At 46.8% G+C, this 20,228-nt stretch overlaps 1 protein-coding gene and 1 long non-coding RNA gene across 6 annotated transcripts in view; one reads left to right on the forward strand and one right to left on the reverse strand.

Annotated features, from left to right (window-relative positions):
• Positions 1–2,467, reverse strand: part of LCORL (ligand dependent nuclear receptor corepressor like) — an 86,223-nt gene extending 83,756 nt beyond the window's left edge. Inside the window, exon 1 of one of the 5 annotated variants that reach the window (XM_075568797.1) lies at positions 2,306–2,462. In XM_075568797.1, the coding sequence (XP_075424912.1) occupies positions 2,306–2,420 (115 nt within the window). In that variant the 5' untranslated portion in view covers positions 2,421–2,462. Of the gene's footprint in view, positions 1–2,301 lie in introns of all 5 variants that reach the window. The other 4 variants (XM_075568805.1, XM_075568815.1, XM_075568823.1 and 1 more) reach the window with 4 other exon arrangements.
• LOC142465010 (uncharacterized) lies at positions 1,680–12,418 on the forward strand. Its single transcript, XR_012787773.1, has 3 exons — positions 1,680–1,802; positions 2,901–2,975; positions 11,350–12,418. It is a non-coding gene; the product is annotated as an uncharacterized LOC142465010 (long non-coding RNA).
• Positions 12,419–20,228: the final 7,810 nt, after the last annotated feature.

Below are 20,228 nucleotides of genomic sequence, written 5' to 3' on the forward strand. Positions count from 1 at the left end.
CCAACGAGCGCAGCGGGACCGAGGCCTAAGCCAGGGCCCCCTGGACACTACTTGCTCCTCTCCCCTTGCTCCCACGCGACCATCTGTTGCCTCTCGAATTCTGCGGAGGAGTCCTAAACCAGCAACGGTCGTTCACGGCTTTTTCCAGTGCGGCCTTCTGGGATTTGTAGCCTTATTACCCTCACATGAGATGGCGGACGCTCCGGGCGCAACTACGCATGTGCACCGAATCAACATAGCCACAGCCACTCCTGCTCGACCACATGGAACAATTCCCTGCTCTGGAGACAGGGTAGGGGGACCCCGCTACATATTCTTAGCCTCAAAAGTGAGGACACTTGCACAGAAGTCGCTCCCAACAGGGGGGTCTTTGCATTCAGTAAACTAGGACAAAGTGGGGTGTATTAAAGTCAAAGCAGGTGTTTCTGCAGAGAGGTGTACTGATCCGTGACTCACATCCCCATCCTCCCAAAAAACAAAGCCATGTCATTACTTAAGGTATACGATATGCATACACCAAGAACCGAGCTTGGGATAGAAATACAAAAAAAGGTCATTAGGTACAAAATAGGGTAATTCAAGAAAAAAAGATACGCTTCGCCCAAATCTTGAACCCCCCTCTCTGTCATAATTGGAAGGGATGTGAATATTTGCTGATCCTGGGGCACAGGTCACCAACATCTGACAGGCGTGGGTAATAACAACATCTCACACCAAGGGGGCAACAGCACACACCTCATCCAAACTAGGATCCAGAGACTGTGTATACACCTAGATTATATTAACAATAATAACACATTAAAAGGGATGTTTGTTTTAGGGACAATAAAACATTTTTTGCATATTTATGGTGTGCCTCTTTATTTTTGTACAGTAACTAATATAGGCACTGTGCTTGCAGTACCCTCTCCATTAGGTTTATGCTAGTTAAGTACAAGTGTTTGCCCCAATCCTTTCACGTGTGAGCTTTACGAGTGCTTGTTCCAAAGGGGTCCTTTTTCTTGCCTACGCAAGTACATTCCATGTTACATGTGTGAGCACAACATACTGTGTTAAAGATGTTAGAGTGAGATATAGATATCTAGAATGTACTCAGCTGGAAGCTTTGAGAGGGTGTTCATGGAAGTTTTTCCTCTCGGATAACAAATGTTATCCGGGTTTAAAGTAGTAAAGAAAGGAAGTTCTCCAGCAGCCGCCTGCGCGAGCTGGGGGAAGGGGCCGGAGCCGCGTGAGCTGGGGAAGTGGCCGCGCGAGCTGGGGAACTGGTCGCAGCAGCGCGAGCAGGGGAAGTGGCCGCGCGAGCTGGGGAACGGGTCGGAGCAGCGCGAGCTGGGGAAGTGGCCGCGCGAGCTGGGGAACGGGTCGGAGCAGCGCGAGCTGGGGAAGTGGCCGCGCGAGCTGGGGAACGGGTCGGAGCAGCGCGAGCTGGGGAAGTGGCCGCGCGAGCTGGGGAACGGGTCGGAGCAGCGCGAGCTGGGGAAGTGGCCGCGCGAGCTGGGGAAGTGGCCGCGCGAGCTGGGGAAGTGGCCGCGCGAGCTGGGGAACTGGTCGCAGCAGCGCGAGCAGGGGAAGGGGCCGCGCGAGCTGGGGAACGGGTCGGAGCAGCGCGAGCTGGGGAAGTGGCCGCGCGAGCTGGGGAACGGGTCGGAGCAGCGCGAGCTGGGGAAGTGGCCGCGCGAGCTGGGGAAGTGGCCGCGCGAGCTGGGGAACGTTTCGGAGCAGCGCAAGCAGGGGAAGGGGCCGCGCGAGCTGGGGAACGGGTCGGAGCAGCGCGAGCTGGGGAATTTCAAACCCAAATACAAGTTAGTACAAACCGTTTGGTTGCTCGCAGCTTCCCCGCAGTCCTGGTTTGGGGGCAGTTGGCAGAGATTTAATAACAGAAGTGTATTTAATCACGAGTACGAATCTGCTTTGTTACTGAGCAATAGTGTTGTGATCAGCATCGTTAAATTAATACATTATATTTCAGGAGGGTATTGACTATAGCGACCGTGTGTGCAGGAGGGCATAGTACTAGTATGACAATCGCTCAATACAAGTAAATACCGATCAGATTACTTCAAAACACAGGGGCTGAAACGCAAATAAAGAGGTAATCCGGCCTGCAGCGGGCACGGTCCTGTTTGCCCAGCTTTTTGTTATCACCCCTCCTCTTTTTTAATGACCATCCCGTCCTCCTGTCAGATGAGAGATTCCCCCCCACCAGGGCAAGGCAAGTAGCAGCCGGCTCCTCTCCCCGGCTGCTGAACTCCCTGCCAAGACACCGAACAACACCACACGAAGCGTGCAAGCGTCCCTCACCTACACAGTGGATGAGCCGGTGCCGCCAGGAGTCGAGTTCCCGCCGGAATCCCTTCCTCTCCGCAGTGCACCGCGGACTCCGGCACTGGGCAGCCATTCTGTCGCTTCCCTTTTTCCATCTGCCTCTGACGTCACCGCTCGTCACTTACAACTCGCTCACAAAACACAGGAGGAGGAGGGGGGGGGAGCTCTCCGTGATTGACACGCGTCCTGTGACGTCGCTAGGGAGAGAGTGTGAGTGGGCGGAGCTAGAAAAGATTGACAGCTCTTGCTGTAAAGCGAGAGTCCCACCTGGCAGACTATTTTCTTTTATTTAATAATCTACCCCAAAAAATAAAGCTTGCTTGAAACTGTCATGTTCCAGGGTAATTTGCAAGTGGATGTTATACCTTTTTTCAGTTATAAACCTTGGAATCTACTTCATAAGTCACTGCTTCCTTTAGACCCCTCTACCTTTGGCACATAAAGATAGGTACTTTTATTTTCTAAATGTGGGGTATAGTAGCTTTCAGAGTGACCCCTCTAAAGGAGGTACAATAACGCAACCTATTTACTATATGCAAAGATCATATTACCAATAAAATATGTCTATACCATAGGGTTGCAGGTGGCTTCTCCAAAAATAATGGACACAATGGTAAAAGATGCGACGCGCTCAAAATCTCGGTGGGGAGGTATGTTATTTCTAAATGATCTGACCGTTATGTCACGCCACCCTCGTCCTCTCTAACCTGCTGCACTGTGATTGGCTGTGTCTCACTCTGCTGCTGGCTGCCTGCTGCCGCACGCCTCAGTCCGCTCCCGGCTGCACTCCACACTCGCACTGCCCGCCACACAGGGCCGCAGACAGATTTCCTGGGACCTAGGACTAGAGTTATCCCGGGACCCAGGACTCCCTCCTCCGCCCATGTATTTCTATCCCCTCTGTCTCACTCCCTCTTCCTCACTCCCCACCCCCCTTCTCAATCTCCCCTTCCATAAATTACCCAACTCTCACTCAATCCCTCCCCCCTGCCTCGCATATATTTCTCTCCCATGCATCTCACTCTTACTCCCTCGTTTCCTCCCTCCCCCTCTCTTCCTCACTGCTTCCCCCCTCTCTTACACCCCCTCTCTCCGTCAACTACCCCAGTCTCACTCAATCCCACCTCCCCTCACACAATCCCCCCCACAAAATAGATACCAAAAAACACCCCCTAAATACAAAAAATCTTCCCCCTAAATACATACATCCCCCCACACCCCAAATACATAACCCCTACCCAGCAAATACATACCAACCCCCCCAAATACATATAAAATACACCCCCACAATACATATAAAATACATCCCCCAATACATATAAAAGTAAACCCCCCCAATACACATACAAATACCCCACCTCCCCCAATACAAAATACAGCACCACCACTCCCCAAAACATATATAAAAAAAAACCCCATACATATAAAAATAAACCCCCCAATACACATAAAAAATACCCACCTCCCCCAATACATATAAAAATAAACCACCACCCCAAAACATATTAAAAAAAATACACCCCCAGGCCATACATATAAAAACACACCCCCAATACATATAAAAATATACACCACCCCCCAAATACATATAAAACATATACACCCCCTCCCAATACATATATATATATAAAAAAAAAAAATACTCCCCCCCCCCTCTCCCAATACCTATAAAAATACAGATTTACCTTGGTGATGGTCTCAGGCCAGGCCCGGTGACTGCTGGGGGACCAGCGGCCGGACAAAATAGTTGCCGGCTCACCCCCAGCAGCGGACCTCCCTCACTGACACTGACCCACGCCAAGCTTTTGATCTTGGCACGTCCATGCCTCCCTCTGATGCCGGCGCACGCCGGAAGCAGAGCCCAGCATTCTTCAAGCGTACGCTGATGTCAGGGTGGCCCAACACGCGCCAGCAGCTCGGCGTTGGACAGAGTGAGGGAGAGGCCGGCAGCTGGGGTAGAGCCGGGGCCCAGCAGCAACAACTTTGTCTTCCCGCCGGATCCCCCCGCATCCAATGGGCATGGGACACCTGTCCTGGCTCTCCCCACCGCACGTTCAGAGGTACAGTCATGTGAAAAAGAAAGTACACCCTCTTTGAATTCCATGGTTTTACATATCAGGAAATAACAATCATCAGTTCCTTAGCAGGTCTTAAAATTAGGTAAATACAACCTCAGATGAACAACAACACATGACATATTACACCGTGTCATGATTTATTTAACAAAAATAAAGCCAAAATGGAGAAGCCATGCGTGAAAAACTAAATACACCTTATGATTCAATAGCTTGTAGAACCACCTTTAGCAGCAATAACTTGAAGTAATCGTGTTCTGTATGACTTTATCAGTCTCTCACATCGTTGTGGAGGAATTTTGTCCCACTCTTCATTACAACGTTGCTTCTGTTCATTGAGGTTTGTGGGCATTTGTTTATGCACAGCTCTCTTAAGGTCCAGCCACAGCATTTCAATCGGGTTGAGTTCTGGACTTTGACTGGGCCATTGCAACACGTTGATTCTTTTCTTTTTCAGCCATTCTTTTGTAGATTTGCTGGTGTGCTTGGGATCATTGTCCTTTGGCATGACCCAATTTTGGCCAAACTTTAGCTGTCGGACAGATGGCCTCACATTTGACTCTAGAATACTTTGTTATACAGAGGAGTTCAAAGTCGACTCAATGACTGCAAGGTTCCCAGGTCCTGTGGCTGCAAAAACAAGCCCATATCATCACCCCTCCACCACCGTGCTTGATAGTTGGTATGAGGTGTTTGTGCTGATATGCTGTGTTTGGTTTTCGCCAAACGTGACGCTGTGCATTATGGCCAAACATTTCCACTTTGTTCTCGTCTGTCCAAAGGACATTGTTCCAGAAGTCTTGTGGTTTGTTCAGATGCAATTTTGCAAACCAAAGCCGTGCTGCCATGTTCTTTTTAGAGAGAAAATGCTTTCTCCTGGCAACCCTTCCAAACAAACCATACTTGTTCAGTCTTTTTCTAATTGTACTGTCATGAACTTTAACATTTAACATGCTAACTGAGGCCTGTAGAGTCTGAGATGTAACTCTTGTTTTTTTTGCAATTTCTCTGAAAATTGCATGGTCTGACCTTGGGGTGAATTTGCTGGGATGTCCACTCCTGGGAAGATTGGCAAGTGTCTTGAACGTTTTCCACTTTTGAATAATCTTTCTCACTGTAGAATGATGGACTTTAAATTGTTTGGAAATGGTCGTATAACCCTTCCTAGATTGATGGGCAGCAACAATTGCTTCTCTATGATCATTGCTGATGTCTTTCCTCCTTGGCATTGTGTTAACACTCTCCTGAATTCTCTAGACCAGCAAACTGCTAAAACTTCGGCTTTTATAGTGGTGGTCACACTTGCTGATGATCAATTAATCAAGGGCATTTGATTAGCAGCACCTGTCTGCTACTTAGCACCTTAATTTCTATGGAAGCAGTAATGGTGTACTTCGTTTTTCACAAATAGTGTCACCATTTTGGCTTTATTTTTGTTAAATAAATCATGACACAGTGTAATATGTCATGTGTTGTTGTTCATCTGAGGTTTTATTTACCTAATTTGTAGACCTGCTAAGGAACAGATGATTGTTATAATGTCCTGATATGTAAAACCATGGAATTCAAAGAGGGTGTACTTTCTTTTTCATATGACTGTAATACCGGACACATGTCCTTTATTACCTCCTATATTTTACCAGATGTAGGGGCAAAATACCGGTCTGTCCGGTTCAAAACCGGACACCACCTGACAACCCTACTAATATATATATATACACACACAGTAGAAGCAGTGTTAAATTCCCCCTATCCATTTGATAATTATCAGATAAGTAATCAATCTCCCAGGTGATTTAATTAGCTAAAAATTTAGCCATTGGTAGAAATAGGTACAGCTGAATTTACAGGTACATAACATAAAAAAACAGACACTGTACATGCTAAATAGGTCCCTAGTAAGGTTATGGCAGGTCTCCATGTAATTTTTTTTGTTGCCACAAATGGTACCTGACATTCAGCTGGCAATGTCTTCTGAGCCAAGTATCTTTGGATGGTAAAATGGGCACAGTCCTGCTCTGGATATCCAAGGACAACGTCAGTTTAAACAAATTCCTGCTGGAGAACCTTGTACTCTCTGCCTTATTTCATATTTACATCCAAAATTAGGCGTTTGTCAAATTCTGACATTGTGATCACATGGGGAATTTGTCACCTAGGGCACATGGCTGTAAGATGAGTAGGCAAAGGTTAAAGAGAGTAGGTACCTGATTTTTTGTGTTCACAATTCACTTGTCTAGCAGCTGAGCCTCTCCCAGTTTCCATTTTTATGATGCACACATGCGGATCAATAAAAAGATACACATCAAATGATCTCTATGTGAAAATGGAAATTGTAGACATTTGGCTCCAAAGTGCAATTCTGTGCTGGCATGACCTTAATAGCCCATTACTCTCCATGCAGCTTTAGGGTGTTAACAATTACATGTAAATTATTAAGTGTACTGCTCTTTACTACTAAACGTTTTGCTGCAGAAAGGAATGACAACACTTTGCTATTGAGAAGGGAACGGGATCAATATTCTATTCCAACAAGCCATTCACAAAATTGATATGCTTGTTATTGTTAGCTTAATGCCTTAGTAAATCTCAACACCTTGTCTGCAAAATGAAAACCTAGTTCTGTTTGCAAACATCCACTTCAGGTCTTTTTGAAGCAAAGCTTTTCAATACTAGTTTTTATTTTATTTTTGTACCGCTTCTACAAATTAGCCATTGTTTTCTTCCAATGTACTGTATTTCTAGATGCAGATTGGAAACTCGTCTAATCAAAGAACCTCTTCTGGTCTTTCATTATAAATATTTGTAATGTCTTCGACAATGTTTGTGACATGTCCATCCTGCATAAATATATCTTCTTGCCTACTGAATTCTACTGATTATAAATTGTTTTGTCACGTTACGATAACTGAGAATGTAAAATAGTCACTCACCCAACGATATCTAGTTATTGATATACAGTTAGTAAGGAACAAAGGATTTGCTTAATTGAAAGAGCTACCCATTTGACTGGTGTGAAAAGACACCCTTATTTATCTATATTAGTGCAGCTCATTGGACTCATTTTCTGCTTCTTATGAATACTAAATCCCATATGCTGCAAATACACTAATACATTGACCCTAAAAAGTGGTAAAATCAATATCAATACCTCCATTTTATGTCACGTGTCCAAAAGATTTAACCAATCGTATACGACAAAGCAAGGTACTGCAGATTGTTTGGAAGCTTAGGCCCTGACAGCCATATTATTAGGTCATAATACATTTTAATAGGATGTGACAATTCTTTTAGATATTTAGTTACTGTATGTATTTTTATTTCACTCCAAATAGAAAATGACAATTGGAGTTAGAGTTTTATCTAGATATGATCGGTGTGCTTAGAGGTCATATTATGCATTAAAGATTATTTGGTAAATAATTGAAAAATATATCAAATTAATATGAGTAAAGGCATGCTAAAGTTTAGCACCCTTTTATGGATCTGGGCCAAAGTCTCTTACAGTGCCCTGTAATTTTACACTGGAAACAGTACCTTCCAACAGCCCTTTAAAAAATACATTTATAATTTCCTGCAAGGATAATCACACTGAGAAAATCTACAGATAAAACATAGAACTCACCAGGCGGACAGCAACATCTTCAGTTTAATCAATGCTAAAAACAATTCCTAGAGAATCACTTTATTAGGGCATTTTCCTGGGTGACTGGGGATTTGTACAGTGAAATGTTCCTCCTTGCCTACATTTGAACATATTCATTGTATATTAAGGACATCTTTATTGAGGATATCTAGAAATTACTCAATCTGATAACTGGCTTCCAGGATTATTCATGCATATATAATGAATAAAATACCATTTGTTAAAATGCACTAAGGGTATTTAAAGCTTAGTTAATAATAAATCACTCCTATTCAAAAAAATCCACATAAAACACAACCATTAACTGAAATGATGTAAAAGGTAAACCTCTGAGCATTGCAACCACAAACTGCCTAACAGATATATAAAGCAGCAATCCTCTCAGAAGCCTATATGAGTTTAACACCGATAATGATAGTATCTTGCTACCTCAGCATGTCCTGCTCTTTTAAAATAAATATATATATTTTTAAATGTTAAAATCATGATTTTCTTCATTTGTAGCATCTGAGCCTCAGGCTGGGTCCCCCGTGCCACGAAACACGCACATGCTTGAGAGTGGTGACATCACCAACTCTACAAGCATGAGTGTTCGGGTGTCCAGCAAATTTTTCTCTCAGCGCGAGCGGGGGGGAGCGCGGGGGCGTGGCCAAAACACTGACTGGCGCTGATTGGCTGAGGAGGTCATGTGACCCCTCAGCATGTCTGAAAGTCAATTTAATTTGTCTCGGTATGCGCTCAGCGCCCCTGAGCGTACGTGCACGCTCATGAGTGCGTGCGCCGCGTGAGCATGGCCGACAAATGAAAATTGATTGTGCTGACCGCGTCAAGCGCGGTCAGCGGCAGCGTGGACGCAGCCTTAGGCTGCGCTTATAGTGCCGGCAACAGCGAAAGCTCAAGGTGTCAGCTGCAGGACTCGGAGGGAGGGCATGAGGGAGGCAGTGCTGCAGTTTGCTGGGCGATCTGTGTTTATCCCCCAGCAGACTTTTCAGCGTTGGGGAGGGGGCGGGGTTACACACGGCAGGGTAAGTATCCAAGTTGCAGTCATGAAATCATTCTGAAGAATGATTTCATTGGCTGCCTTGGTCCCTGTGACGCTGCTGCAGCTCCAAAAAACGAAATTTTCGTTTATTGAAACTGTAGTCAGCTTCAACTCCTGGCTTCGGAGACAGGGCAGTTGCTACCCTGAAAACCAGTATTCAAATTGAATACTTTGTGTCTCACAGCAGCACACACGGCAGCACGCCCTCCCTCCGAAGCCAGCACCCTGAACGAGGCCTAAGACTACACAGGGCTCTGGGTTGAGCTTCATTTTAACCTCTAGGACACTTAATATTTCAAAGTGAGCATTAGATTTAAAAAAAAAATTGAATGAAAAACAGAGTAGGAAAGAGCAAAAAGAGATCTCTTAACGTAAGTTAAAAAATTGCAAGAAAAAGTGCTTGCGGCTTTAAAACAGATATTTTGCAATATACAACTTCATTAAAGGGTGCTAGTAGCAATATACAACTCAAGATTGTAAGGCCTCCATATCAAATTATTATAAACTAAGAAAGCAATAGTAGTGACTTGTTTTCAAAGCATTTTTGCTTTCTAAACAAGTAAATGGGAGGAATCTACTTTGTACTGCCAAGTACTAGAACTCAATTTGTAGACCCTGAAAGATAAAATAATAAATTGTCTTGACTGTACGGTATTACTTTGAAGGCAACATGAGGGGAGAGTTTCTTCGCTATTCAACTATAGAAGAAAATTGGCGGGTATCAGTAGACGTGGTCTTCACAGATTTCTAAAGGATAGAGGAGTCGCATAAACGAGCTAGGAAATCTGGTGGTAGGTCTTCCTATGTTTAAACAAATAAGTAATTGGCTAAGGGACAGGCAACAAAGAATAATCGTTAACCAGGAAGAATCAGAGGAAAGGATTTAGGAAAGAGGATGATCTCTGGATGCTCTACATTTGGACGCAACCGTTTTGCGCCAACCAAGTCGCCGTCGGCTTTTAGCCGCTACTCACTTTGCCACAGAGTCATCTCACCGCTGGCCGTTTCGCCGCCAAAGTAAGCCCCTAACTTTACCCTAAAATCACCTAATCTTAACCCCTAACACTAACGCTGCCCTCTACCCTAAAAACCTTAACCACTTACCCTAAAACCCCTTAGCCCTTATCTTAAAACACATATCCTTAACCCCCTACCCTAACCGCTGATACCCCTTAAGTTAACTTATATCATTGGTGAAAAAGCCGGCAGCTAAGTGTCCCAGCGCCGGAGCGGCTGTGGCGAGATGAAATGCTGGCTGCGACTTGGTTGTGGCGAGATGGCCGCAACCAAAATTCCACTTCCGATCTCTGCATGGCTGTAAGATCTCAGTGTTCAGAGTTCCAACCTCCTTTGTTTAACAAGGTTCCAGTAGGTTGCATTGACAGGGCCTTGGAAACATTGGGAAATGAACCACGATAGGTATGTTACTCTTGGCCACATGCCAAACCGATCAGCTCTCGCTAATGTGTGGGCTTGAGACTGACACCCATAGAGCAGCGATATACAGATGTAGCGGAAGTTGATGCTCCCGCTGGCACATAAGGCTAAGTCCCTGCTAGCGCTGAGCGGGCGGCGCTTCCGGAGGAGACTTACATATATAGATATATGTAAGTCCCCGCTCACGAGGTGCGCTCGTGCACGTGCACACACGCTCAGCCGCGATCGGCGCGTAAGTAAACAAAAAATCTATACTTACCCGCGCGCTGAACTACCCGCAATGCCCGCCCTCCCCCACGCGCGAATACAAGCCGGACACCCGGCGCTCATGCTTGGAGCGCTCACCAAGCATGAGCGCGCTCAGCGCCAACGGGAACTTAGCCTAAGCGGGAGCAGACAGCATTGTATCTGCATAAGCCACTCGAAAAAGTGACGGGGCTAACGTGTTATTGCACCAGCTGGCTTAGTAACGCCTGCTTTATCTGTATGGACATCTGTAGAGTAGAGCCAGTACAAATAATTTCTTAAAGGTTTAAAATAAAATACGTAGAGCGCAAACCCCAGAGCAGAGTGCATTATAAGTGGTATTCTACTCATGAGCACTCAAAACAAAAAAACCTGAGGTTAATCCATTTATAGCAGCTGTTTTTGCAAAATTATTACTATCTCTTTCAAATACTTTTTTTCAGGGATTGCCCCCTTAATGAATTCTACTATCTGTTGCTAAATTGAAAAACAAAGCATATTGGTGTGTTTGAAATACTGCCGTGATTGCTAATAAAAAACAGTTTCTGTTGTGACCTGATGTTTCATACAATCTACAGGTTTATCACATTATCCAGGAAAGCAGAGGAACGTGAAGAGGTTGCAGATTAAATGAATAGTACATGAAACCGTTGCATCATGCTGTTATGGGACTCTATTCCAAAACACATTCTATTTGCCAGTGCACCTGTAGCCTTGAGACATGTTTTGTTTTTAGAATTGCATGCAAACGCTTGCACACCCATCATTTATTTTAGTTAATAAAATTAAGGCCTTTCTTAAAAGATGTATTGATTTGCTAAAATGCTTGTTAGAGGTTTTATAATTCGGCCAGTAGTAGTATTGTGAAATATAACTAATGTATTTATATTATCCCTAGTGTTTTCTTTGTCTGATAAATGCTATTTTGGTGTAACCCAGTACAAGAGTAAACAGTCCCCCCTGGGAACCAATACAGCTAAGGTAATTGGTGTATGTAAAGGACAAATATGTTGCTTCCTCTTCCTCACCGCACTGTTAACAGATGGCTGCAGGTCATCAGGGACATGCAGATCTTCTTGTTTTTTACCTACATTTTACTTAATATCTGATTTGTAACTCTGGTTTCCTGAAGGAAATTACATTTTCAAAAAAAAAACACTTTCCATGACAATAAGTAGCGCAGCAGGAATAATCTCTGCAATTTAGTTTTTTGTGCAAGTCAATTTCTATTTGTGTACTAGCAAAATTCTTTGTGTTCTTTGTTCTCTCTGATATTGACCTCCATGATCTGTCCTCATTGGACTACACAGACAGAAGAGTGTACAGTATACTAGATTTATGGTGGTCTTCTCTTTGGAAATGTTCTACCTTTGTAATGTTGGTATTTAAAATAATTTAATGCCAAAATATTAATTATTTCTCAGCATGCATGATTGGCATATGTTGCTGTAAACTGTTTCATTCGCCTGAAAAGTTCTATCTTTGCAATGTTGGAATTTTATTGCTAGATTTTTAAGTAGTTTTCTCATGTCCTGAATAGGTACATACTGCTTTAGTTGAATGATTGTCCTATCACTATATTAGTATGTACCGCTTGATTAATGAATGCTGTTATATAGCACTGTGACGCACAGGATTTAAGTGTTAAGCATTTATCGTAGTATAAACTGTCAGACATTGCTAAAACTATTTAGCACTTCCTTGTATAGCAACAGACAACTGTTATATACAGTAGCATTTGGATGGTTCACCACTATAAACAACCGAAATGACGTTTGGCCCGGACATTTCGCCGCAAGGCAACTCGCCGCTGGACAGTTCGCTGAGACGTCAGGTCTGCTGCATTCAACCACCCGCTCTAACAACTGCATGTCTGGACCACCCGCTCCGCGAACTGCATGTCCGGACCACCCGCTCCGCGAACTGCATGTCCGGACCACCCGCTCCGCGAACTGCATGTCCGGACCACCCGCTCCGCGAACTGCATGTCTGGACCACCCGCTCCGCGAACTGCATGTCTGGACCACCCGCTCTGCGAACTGCTTGTCTGGACCACCCGCTCCGCGAACTGCATGTCTGGACCACCCGCTCTGCGAACTGCATGTCCGGACCACCCGCTCCACGAACTGCATGTCTGGACCACCCGCTCCGCGAACTGCATGTCTGGACCACCCGCTCCGCGAACTGCATGTCTGGACCACCCGCTCCGCGAACTGCATGTCCGGACTACCCGCTCCGCGAACTGCATGTCTGGACCACCCGCTCTGCGAACTGCATGTCTGGACCACCCGCTCTGCGAACTGCATGTCTGGACCACCCGCTCTGCGAACTGCATGTCCGGACCACCCGATCCGCGAACTGCATGTCCGGACCACCCGCTCCGCGAACTGCATGTCTGCACCACCCGCTCCGCGAACTGCATGTCTGGACCACCCGCTCTGCGAACTGCATGTCCGGACCACCCGCTCCGCGAACTGCATGTCTGGACCACCCGCTCCGCGAACTGCATGTCTGGACCACCCGCTCCGCGAACTGCATGTCTGGACCACCCGCTCCGCGAACTGCATGTCTGGACCACCCGCTCCGCGAACTGCATGTCCGGACCACCCGCTCCGCGAACTGCATGTCTGGACCACCCGCTCCGCGAACTGCATGTCCAGACCACCCGCTCCGCGAACTGCATGTCCGGACCACCCGCTCCGCGAACTGCATGTCCGGACCACCCGCTCCGCGAACTGCATGTCTGGACCACCCGCTCCGCGAACTGCATGTCCGGACCACCCGCTCCGCAAACTGCATGTCTGGACCACCCGCTCCGCGAACTGCATGTCTGGACCACCCGCTCCGCGAACTGCATGTCCGGACCACCCGCTCCGCGAACTGCATGTGTGGACCACCCGCTCCACGAACTGCATGTCTGGACCACCCGCTCCGCGAACTGCATGTGTGGACCACCCGCTCCGCGAACTGCATGTCTGGACCACCCGCTCCGCAAACTGCATGTCTGGACCACCCGCTCCGCGAACTGCATGTCCGGACCACCCGCTCCGCGAACTGCATGTCTGGACCACCCGCTCCGCGAACTGCATGTCTGGACCACCCGCTCCACGAACTGCATGTCCGGACCACCCTCTCCGCGAACTGCATGTCTGGACCACCCGCTCCACGAACTGCATGTCTGGACCACCCGCTCCGCGAACTGCATGTCTGGACCACCCGCTCCGCGAACTGCATGTCCGGACCACCCGCTCCGCGAACTGCATGTCCGGACATTTAAACATGCAGTTGTTGGAATGGACGGTCGGGCGCAGCATATCTGGCTTGTCGGACGTGGGAGTGCGGGGGACTTCACGGCGAAATATCCCGGTGTCGATGTGTCCCGGTGGCAGAACACTTAGACTAAACAACTTGAGGGCCATACGGTACACATTGCTATGGTATATTTGATCCATTTTAATGTCACACTCAGTACTGTGTGATACTGTTTATATATTGAACACATGACCATGCTCTTAATATGATACTTTTTGCGTGAATATTCGTCATATCGTTTATTTGAGTTTAAAAAATTAACTTATGATAAATCAAGTATCTAACTCGTGTTTTTGAGTGCTGGGAACAATTGGTAACATTTTGCATGATTTTAAGGGATCAGGATATAGGGAAGGTCCCATTCCCTGTGCACCACTTTTTGAAAAATTGATGTCGAATTATTGCATGTAGTGCTGTCTGTCAAAACACATTTTTTGTTTTGCAGCAGGAATAATGTTTGGGTCTTTTCAAAGTATATATTAAAAAAAATTACTTTTTTTTTTTTAGATAGTAAGCTGGTAAATAACCCCCATAATTAAAAAAAAAAACTAAAATGTACATTTGTTGAAGTCACCCACAGACATATCGGCTTTCTCTAATATGGAGTCAGTGTCACTGATTATGACCATTAGGGGTCTTGCAGATTTTTATGAAGTACCACTGATAAAAAGAAATCAGAACTTTTCCATTGAAATGCCACGTTTTTATGCAGAACCCACAAATATCACTGATTTTGGTCCTTGGAGGTTGATATCTTTACCCAGCTGTGTGACCACGTGCATCTGTATGCACAACTGCAGTAAGTTCAGTATCCAGGGTCAAAAAGGACATATTATTAAAGCTTTTAACAATGAAACATGCTCAAATGACTAAAAATAAATGGCACATGACTTAAAATATGCAGTACAGACATACCCCGCATTAACGTTACCTACCAATTAGACTGTAAGCTCCTCGGGGCAGGGACTCCTCTTCCGAAATGTTACTTTTATGTCTAAAGCACTTATTCCCATGATCTGTTATTTATATTATCTGTTATTTATTTGATTACCACATGTATTACTACTGTGAAGCGCTATGTACATTAATGGCTTAAGTGCTTACTTAAAGTGAAGCACTACCTTTTTCCCACTTATAGATGCAAGTACTGTATTGCAATTGTCATATACGGACGTAACTGATGTAAATAACGCGTGTGTAACAGGCTCTATAGTCTCCCCGCTTGTGCACAGCTTCGGTACAGGTAGGGAGCCGGTATTGCTGTTCAGGACGTGCTGACAGACGCATGCGTGAGCTGCCGTTTGACTATTGAGCGAGATGTACTTACTCGCGAGTGTACTTAAAGTGAGTGTACTTAAACCGGGGTATGCCTGTAATATTTTTAGGCTAGTCGTAGTTAAGACACGCCTACTATTCTGAACTCACTCAATGTACTAGAAAGACAATGAGAACATGAAGACCTTAAAAAAATCACACTACGTCCACTAAACAAACACAGATTGTAAACTCTTTGGAGTAGGGTCTCCCTTCGTCGTTTGTCATTTGCTTGGTGCTCTTCTCCCCACTGTTTGTTCTTTATTTTGCCTATATTGTCGTTTTGTAAAGCACTGTGTATGCTGTTGGCACTATTAAAACAGAATGGCACACATGCATTTCCCTGATACACTTCAGAACTCTTCTCTGACACACAATCAGCTGAGCTTAGAAAGATCAAAACCTCTGTGTTTGGGAGGCCTGCGAAAATGTTAGTGGAATGTTCTGCTATAAAATTCGATTTAATTCAGGTTCAGATTAATCAGGCACTTTCAATATCCACAAAGAGGCCGACGTTACAATATTGTTTTCAGGAACAAAGACATTGAGGAGTGCCCGTGTGCATTACAAAAGTCCTTCCTCTTTGAACTATTTTACGGTACTTTAAACAAGTCAAAGTTTCATTTTGCATGTTTTTGCAGTCTTCTGAATGGGAAAAGCTGTTGAGGGTGCGGCTTTATCTGTGATTTTATGGCCGAGATACAATGAACACATTCACTGTATTATATTGTCTCTTATTAGTGTTTCAAGTTTCGCTCTGAAAGTCTAACTGTTTATTACACAATTATTTGCGAAGCCTATTGTAAGAAAAACTTTACTAATGTGTCTTGCAACAAACCCCCCCCACCCCAAGATCGAAGTGTAGATAGATACTGAAAAAAGGGTAATTGAGACCTAAAAATGTAAGGTACAAAAGGTATATATATATATATATATATATAAAGATATATTATACATGAGAGAATACAAAAAGGGACCAGCATTTCTGTCCCAATGTGTACCATCTTCAGGGTTAATGTGAACAACACCAAACACGCAATAAATAGAGAGAAACAAGAAAAAAAAAAGGTAAACTACAGTACTGTACAAGTGTCTCAAAAAAACTTTTTTCAGTGTTATCGATGTAGCCATGTCCCCTGAGCCGTTACTGGACCCCCCCCCCCCCTCGAGACACTCACCGAGGCGGTAGGGAGGTTAGAGCCGCTCGTGGGGAGGTGTGGGGGCTCTTGTGCACGCGGCCGGTTGCCGGGGACGCGATTGGGCCGTCGCTAAGGCCGCGGTCGCGTCGTTAGGGTCCCAGCGGCTAGCGGAGCAGGGCGCCGCCATTAGGGATAGCTCGCGCATGCGCAGTTAGAGCAGGCGCCGGGAGAGCTCCAGACAGCTCGCGCATGCGCAGATAGGAGCCCGCGAAACCCTAGCCTACCAGGGAAGGCTCTAGGCAGGGACTACGAGTCCCATGAGCCTCTGCGCGCCCCACGTGATGCCAGGGAGCCAATAGGGCACAGTGACTCCCTGCAGGAGCAAATAGATATTTTTCGCGGGTTATCTGCACGTTGGAGTTGGAGACCGGAGCAGCTAGGGGAAGGAGGTAGGGTGCAGGAGTCAGTGACTCCCTGCACTAGGCCAGCAATTCCCCTAGGCCCCAGATAGCCCTGAGTCACCCTAGTGGAGTGTTGTAGGGACAGGCCCTAGGTTAGGGACTCTGCCCCATTAGCTATTTGTTATAGAGTGCAACGAACATTGTGTGTCTGGCTGGGAGAGAGCTGGACTATTATCAGAGAGAGATCGCCTCTGATGGATCATCCTGCGGTGGATCACGGATATCGTGCGGGAGTTCGCCTTGATCCTTTGTGAAGTCCGCTGCAGGTCCGAGCACTGGAGTGCTCGGCAGGTAACCCATAACCTCACGTGCACCAACAAGGCCTATCACCAGACATAGTGGCTGCGCAGTCACACACACACACTTGTATATGACTTGGGAGTGCGAGACATTGGGATGGGGTTACTGGACACGGGGTGGGATCATTCTGTGGAAGTGTTAGCGTCCGCCGTGGCGCATAAAGTGTTGGCATCCGCCGTGGCGCAAGATAGCGTTAGCGTTGTGTGAGACGCAGTGGTTAGTGTCTTCTCTAGAGAGGGACACCTGTTATATTCAGTGTGATGATATATGTGTTTCTTATGCTCCAAAGTAAAAGTTATTTGGTTATCTCACATACGTGTATATGGTTATTGTATGATGTCCTGCGAGGAACAATTCCTGCTCTGCTAGGAACCATCGCATGTGGAGGCGCTGCACCGAGTAAGTGGTTACTCATAGTATCATAAATGCCCCAGGTTTCCCTTGGCGGAAGCTCAGCCCTCCTGTGAGCCAACAGGTTAAGCACCACACGCAGGTAACACTGTATGTTCTCCGCACCCACACTATAATCTGCGATTGGGTGGGGGAATACCCCTTTCATTTGGAGGCGCTGCTGAGATTCTCAGACCTGGGGTGCCCTGTTCCAAAATTTGTTTTCAAAATGTCACCACCGTTACCGTACCCATCGCGCGCAGAAGCGCATGACTGGGCAGTAGTGCTGCAAGTACCGCCGCGCCACACGCTTGTTGTGCGCCGCGTTCCTGTTGATACTCTGTCATCGTTCATAAAAGTGGCCTTGAGGCAACACCCAAATCTGCGGGAGGCGGCCACAGTAGAAGTGTTAGAGCGACATTTGGAGACCGAGGAGTATTGCTCCGTGTTAGTGAGTATAGGGCAAGACATAACTGAAGGTCAGGGACCCTCCAGCTTGTGGCTCGGAAGCTCAACCGTTTCCTGCTGTACGGTGGTTTACCCTGAACTGTCCATAAAATCTGAACCCCGCAGCTCTCGCACGAACTTAGAAGAGGTTGCTATGTATACATCGCCTGTCCCTCCTGAGAGTTATGGCAGGGATGATCTGGTTGCGCCCACTGATTGTAGTCCCCCGCTAAGTATTGCTCAACCGTCCTCTACATTTGGGGATAAAATCCGACTGCTAACTCAAACTATCATAGACATGGGGGCGGCCAAATCCGATGCGTTGGCCCAACAGCAGTATCGCAAGCTAAAAATCTTTTCGGGAAACAAGCCGACCCCGACGGGAGAAGACGCGTTTGAAGTTTGGAGAGAATATACTTCTCAGGTTCTAGACGAGTGGACGTGCTCCGAGTTGGTGAAGCGGCAACGCATAATGGAATGTCTGCGCCCTCCCGCCTCCACCACAATACAGATGGCTAAAGATCAGCATGCGGACGTCACCGCACATCAAATGCTAGAGACTCTTGTGCGGGCTTACGGGCGAACCGAAGATGTAGGTCAACTGATGAAGCGGTACCTCGATCTTTGCCAGAAAGACGGAGAGGAGCTATCGGATTTCCTACAGCGGATTCGAGCAGTCTTATGGGAGATGCGAAAAAGGAAAAGTATTACGGCCACCCAAGTGGATGAATACTGTCGTGCTCAGTTTCTGAGAGGAGCGATACCTGACCACCATATCGTAATCATGATAAAGTGCTCCATGATGCAGGGTGACCCCCCTTCCTGGGAAAAGCTAATGGATGAGATAAAAAAAACATGAAGCCTATGCCCAGTTGCACACTTCCAAGAAGACTAAGGAGCCCTCCACAAGTGAACCTTCACGGGCTGCTGCGGCAAAGACCAAGAAAACCCCGATTCAGGACGATGAGGCCACCACCAAGGCCTCGGTCCCCACATCTAGACCAGCAAGGGAATCATCTTCTCCATACAGGGGTCCTCCTGAACGAAGAGAACTCAATTGCTATACCTGCGGTAAGAAGGGCCACTTCTCCCGGGACTGTCCAGAAAGGGAGGACCCCCCGGGGGAAAAACCTCCCGACAGAAGGCCCCCAGCCCGGTCGATGGTGTGCCGAGTACAAACTGCCGGGTCGGACGTGGAGACCCCTCCGGGAACCACCGAGGCCCCTGCGGAGGCTGACGCCGGGGATGACGCCTCCAACCGGGAAGCTTACAGCCAAGTAGGCCCCGCCGCTATCGTGCGGGTGTTAATAGAAAGGATCTATGCGTCGGCTCTACTGGACACGGGGTCACAAGTGACCATCATATACCGCCCGTTCTATGACCAGCACCTCATACACTGCCCCTTGGGAGCGGTCGATCATGTGAAAGTACGGGGGTTAAGTAATGAAGACTATCCCATCGATGGGATTGTAAGGGTTCAAATGGAAATACCCCAACTGAACACCGGCAAGACCCACTCCATGCTTGTAGCGGCGCTGGTATGTCCGGAGCCCCAGGATCAGTACAAGTATCCGATCATCCTGGGTACCAACACCGACATAGTGCAAGCAGTGGTCCGAGCATATCTGAAAGAGACTAACGAATTGCCGCTAGCCACCTCCCTCCTAGATCCGGTCCTACGAGAGGAGTGCAAACGAGTATATGCCCTGGAGCGTCACGGGGATCTCTACAACCGTCAACGCGGACTGACGACCATATTACCAGGGGGAGTGCAAAGAATGGCCGTCTGGTGTCGTTATCCCGAGCGAGATGAGAGCGATCAGCTGTTCTCTCTGGAGAGTACACCGGAAGAAGAAGTTCGGAGAGGGTATAGGGTACTACCCGAAGTGAGGGAGTGGGCGACTAAGATCCCTCTATGAACCCATGTGTATGTATAGAATCTCTCCCCCTTCCCGATGGAATTTGATGCCGACCAGAAGTTAGGTTGCATATATCCGGTCAGCCCTGTAGAAACCACGCCTCAGGTGAAGGCGGCGGCCGTGGATGAGCGGTTAGTCGAGCTGGACTTCAACTTCGGTGAGTCGACGCTGTCCA

This window comes from Ascaphus truei, chromosome 1 (genome assembly GCF_040206685.1).
Source record: "Ascaphus truei isolate aAscTru1 chromosome 1, aAscTru1.hap1, whole genome shotgun sequence".
NCBI lineage: Eukaryota > Metazoa > Chordata > Amphibia > Anura > Ascaphidae > Ascaphus > Ascaphus truei.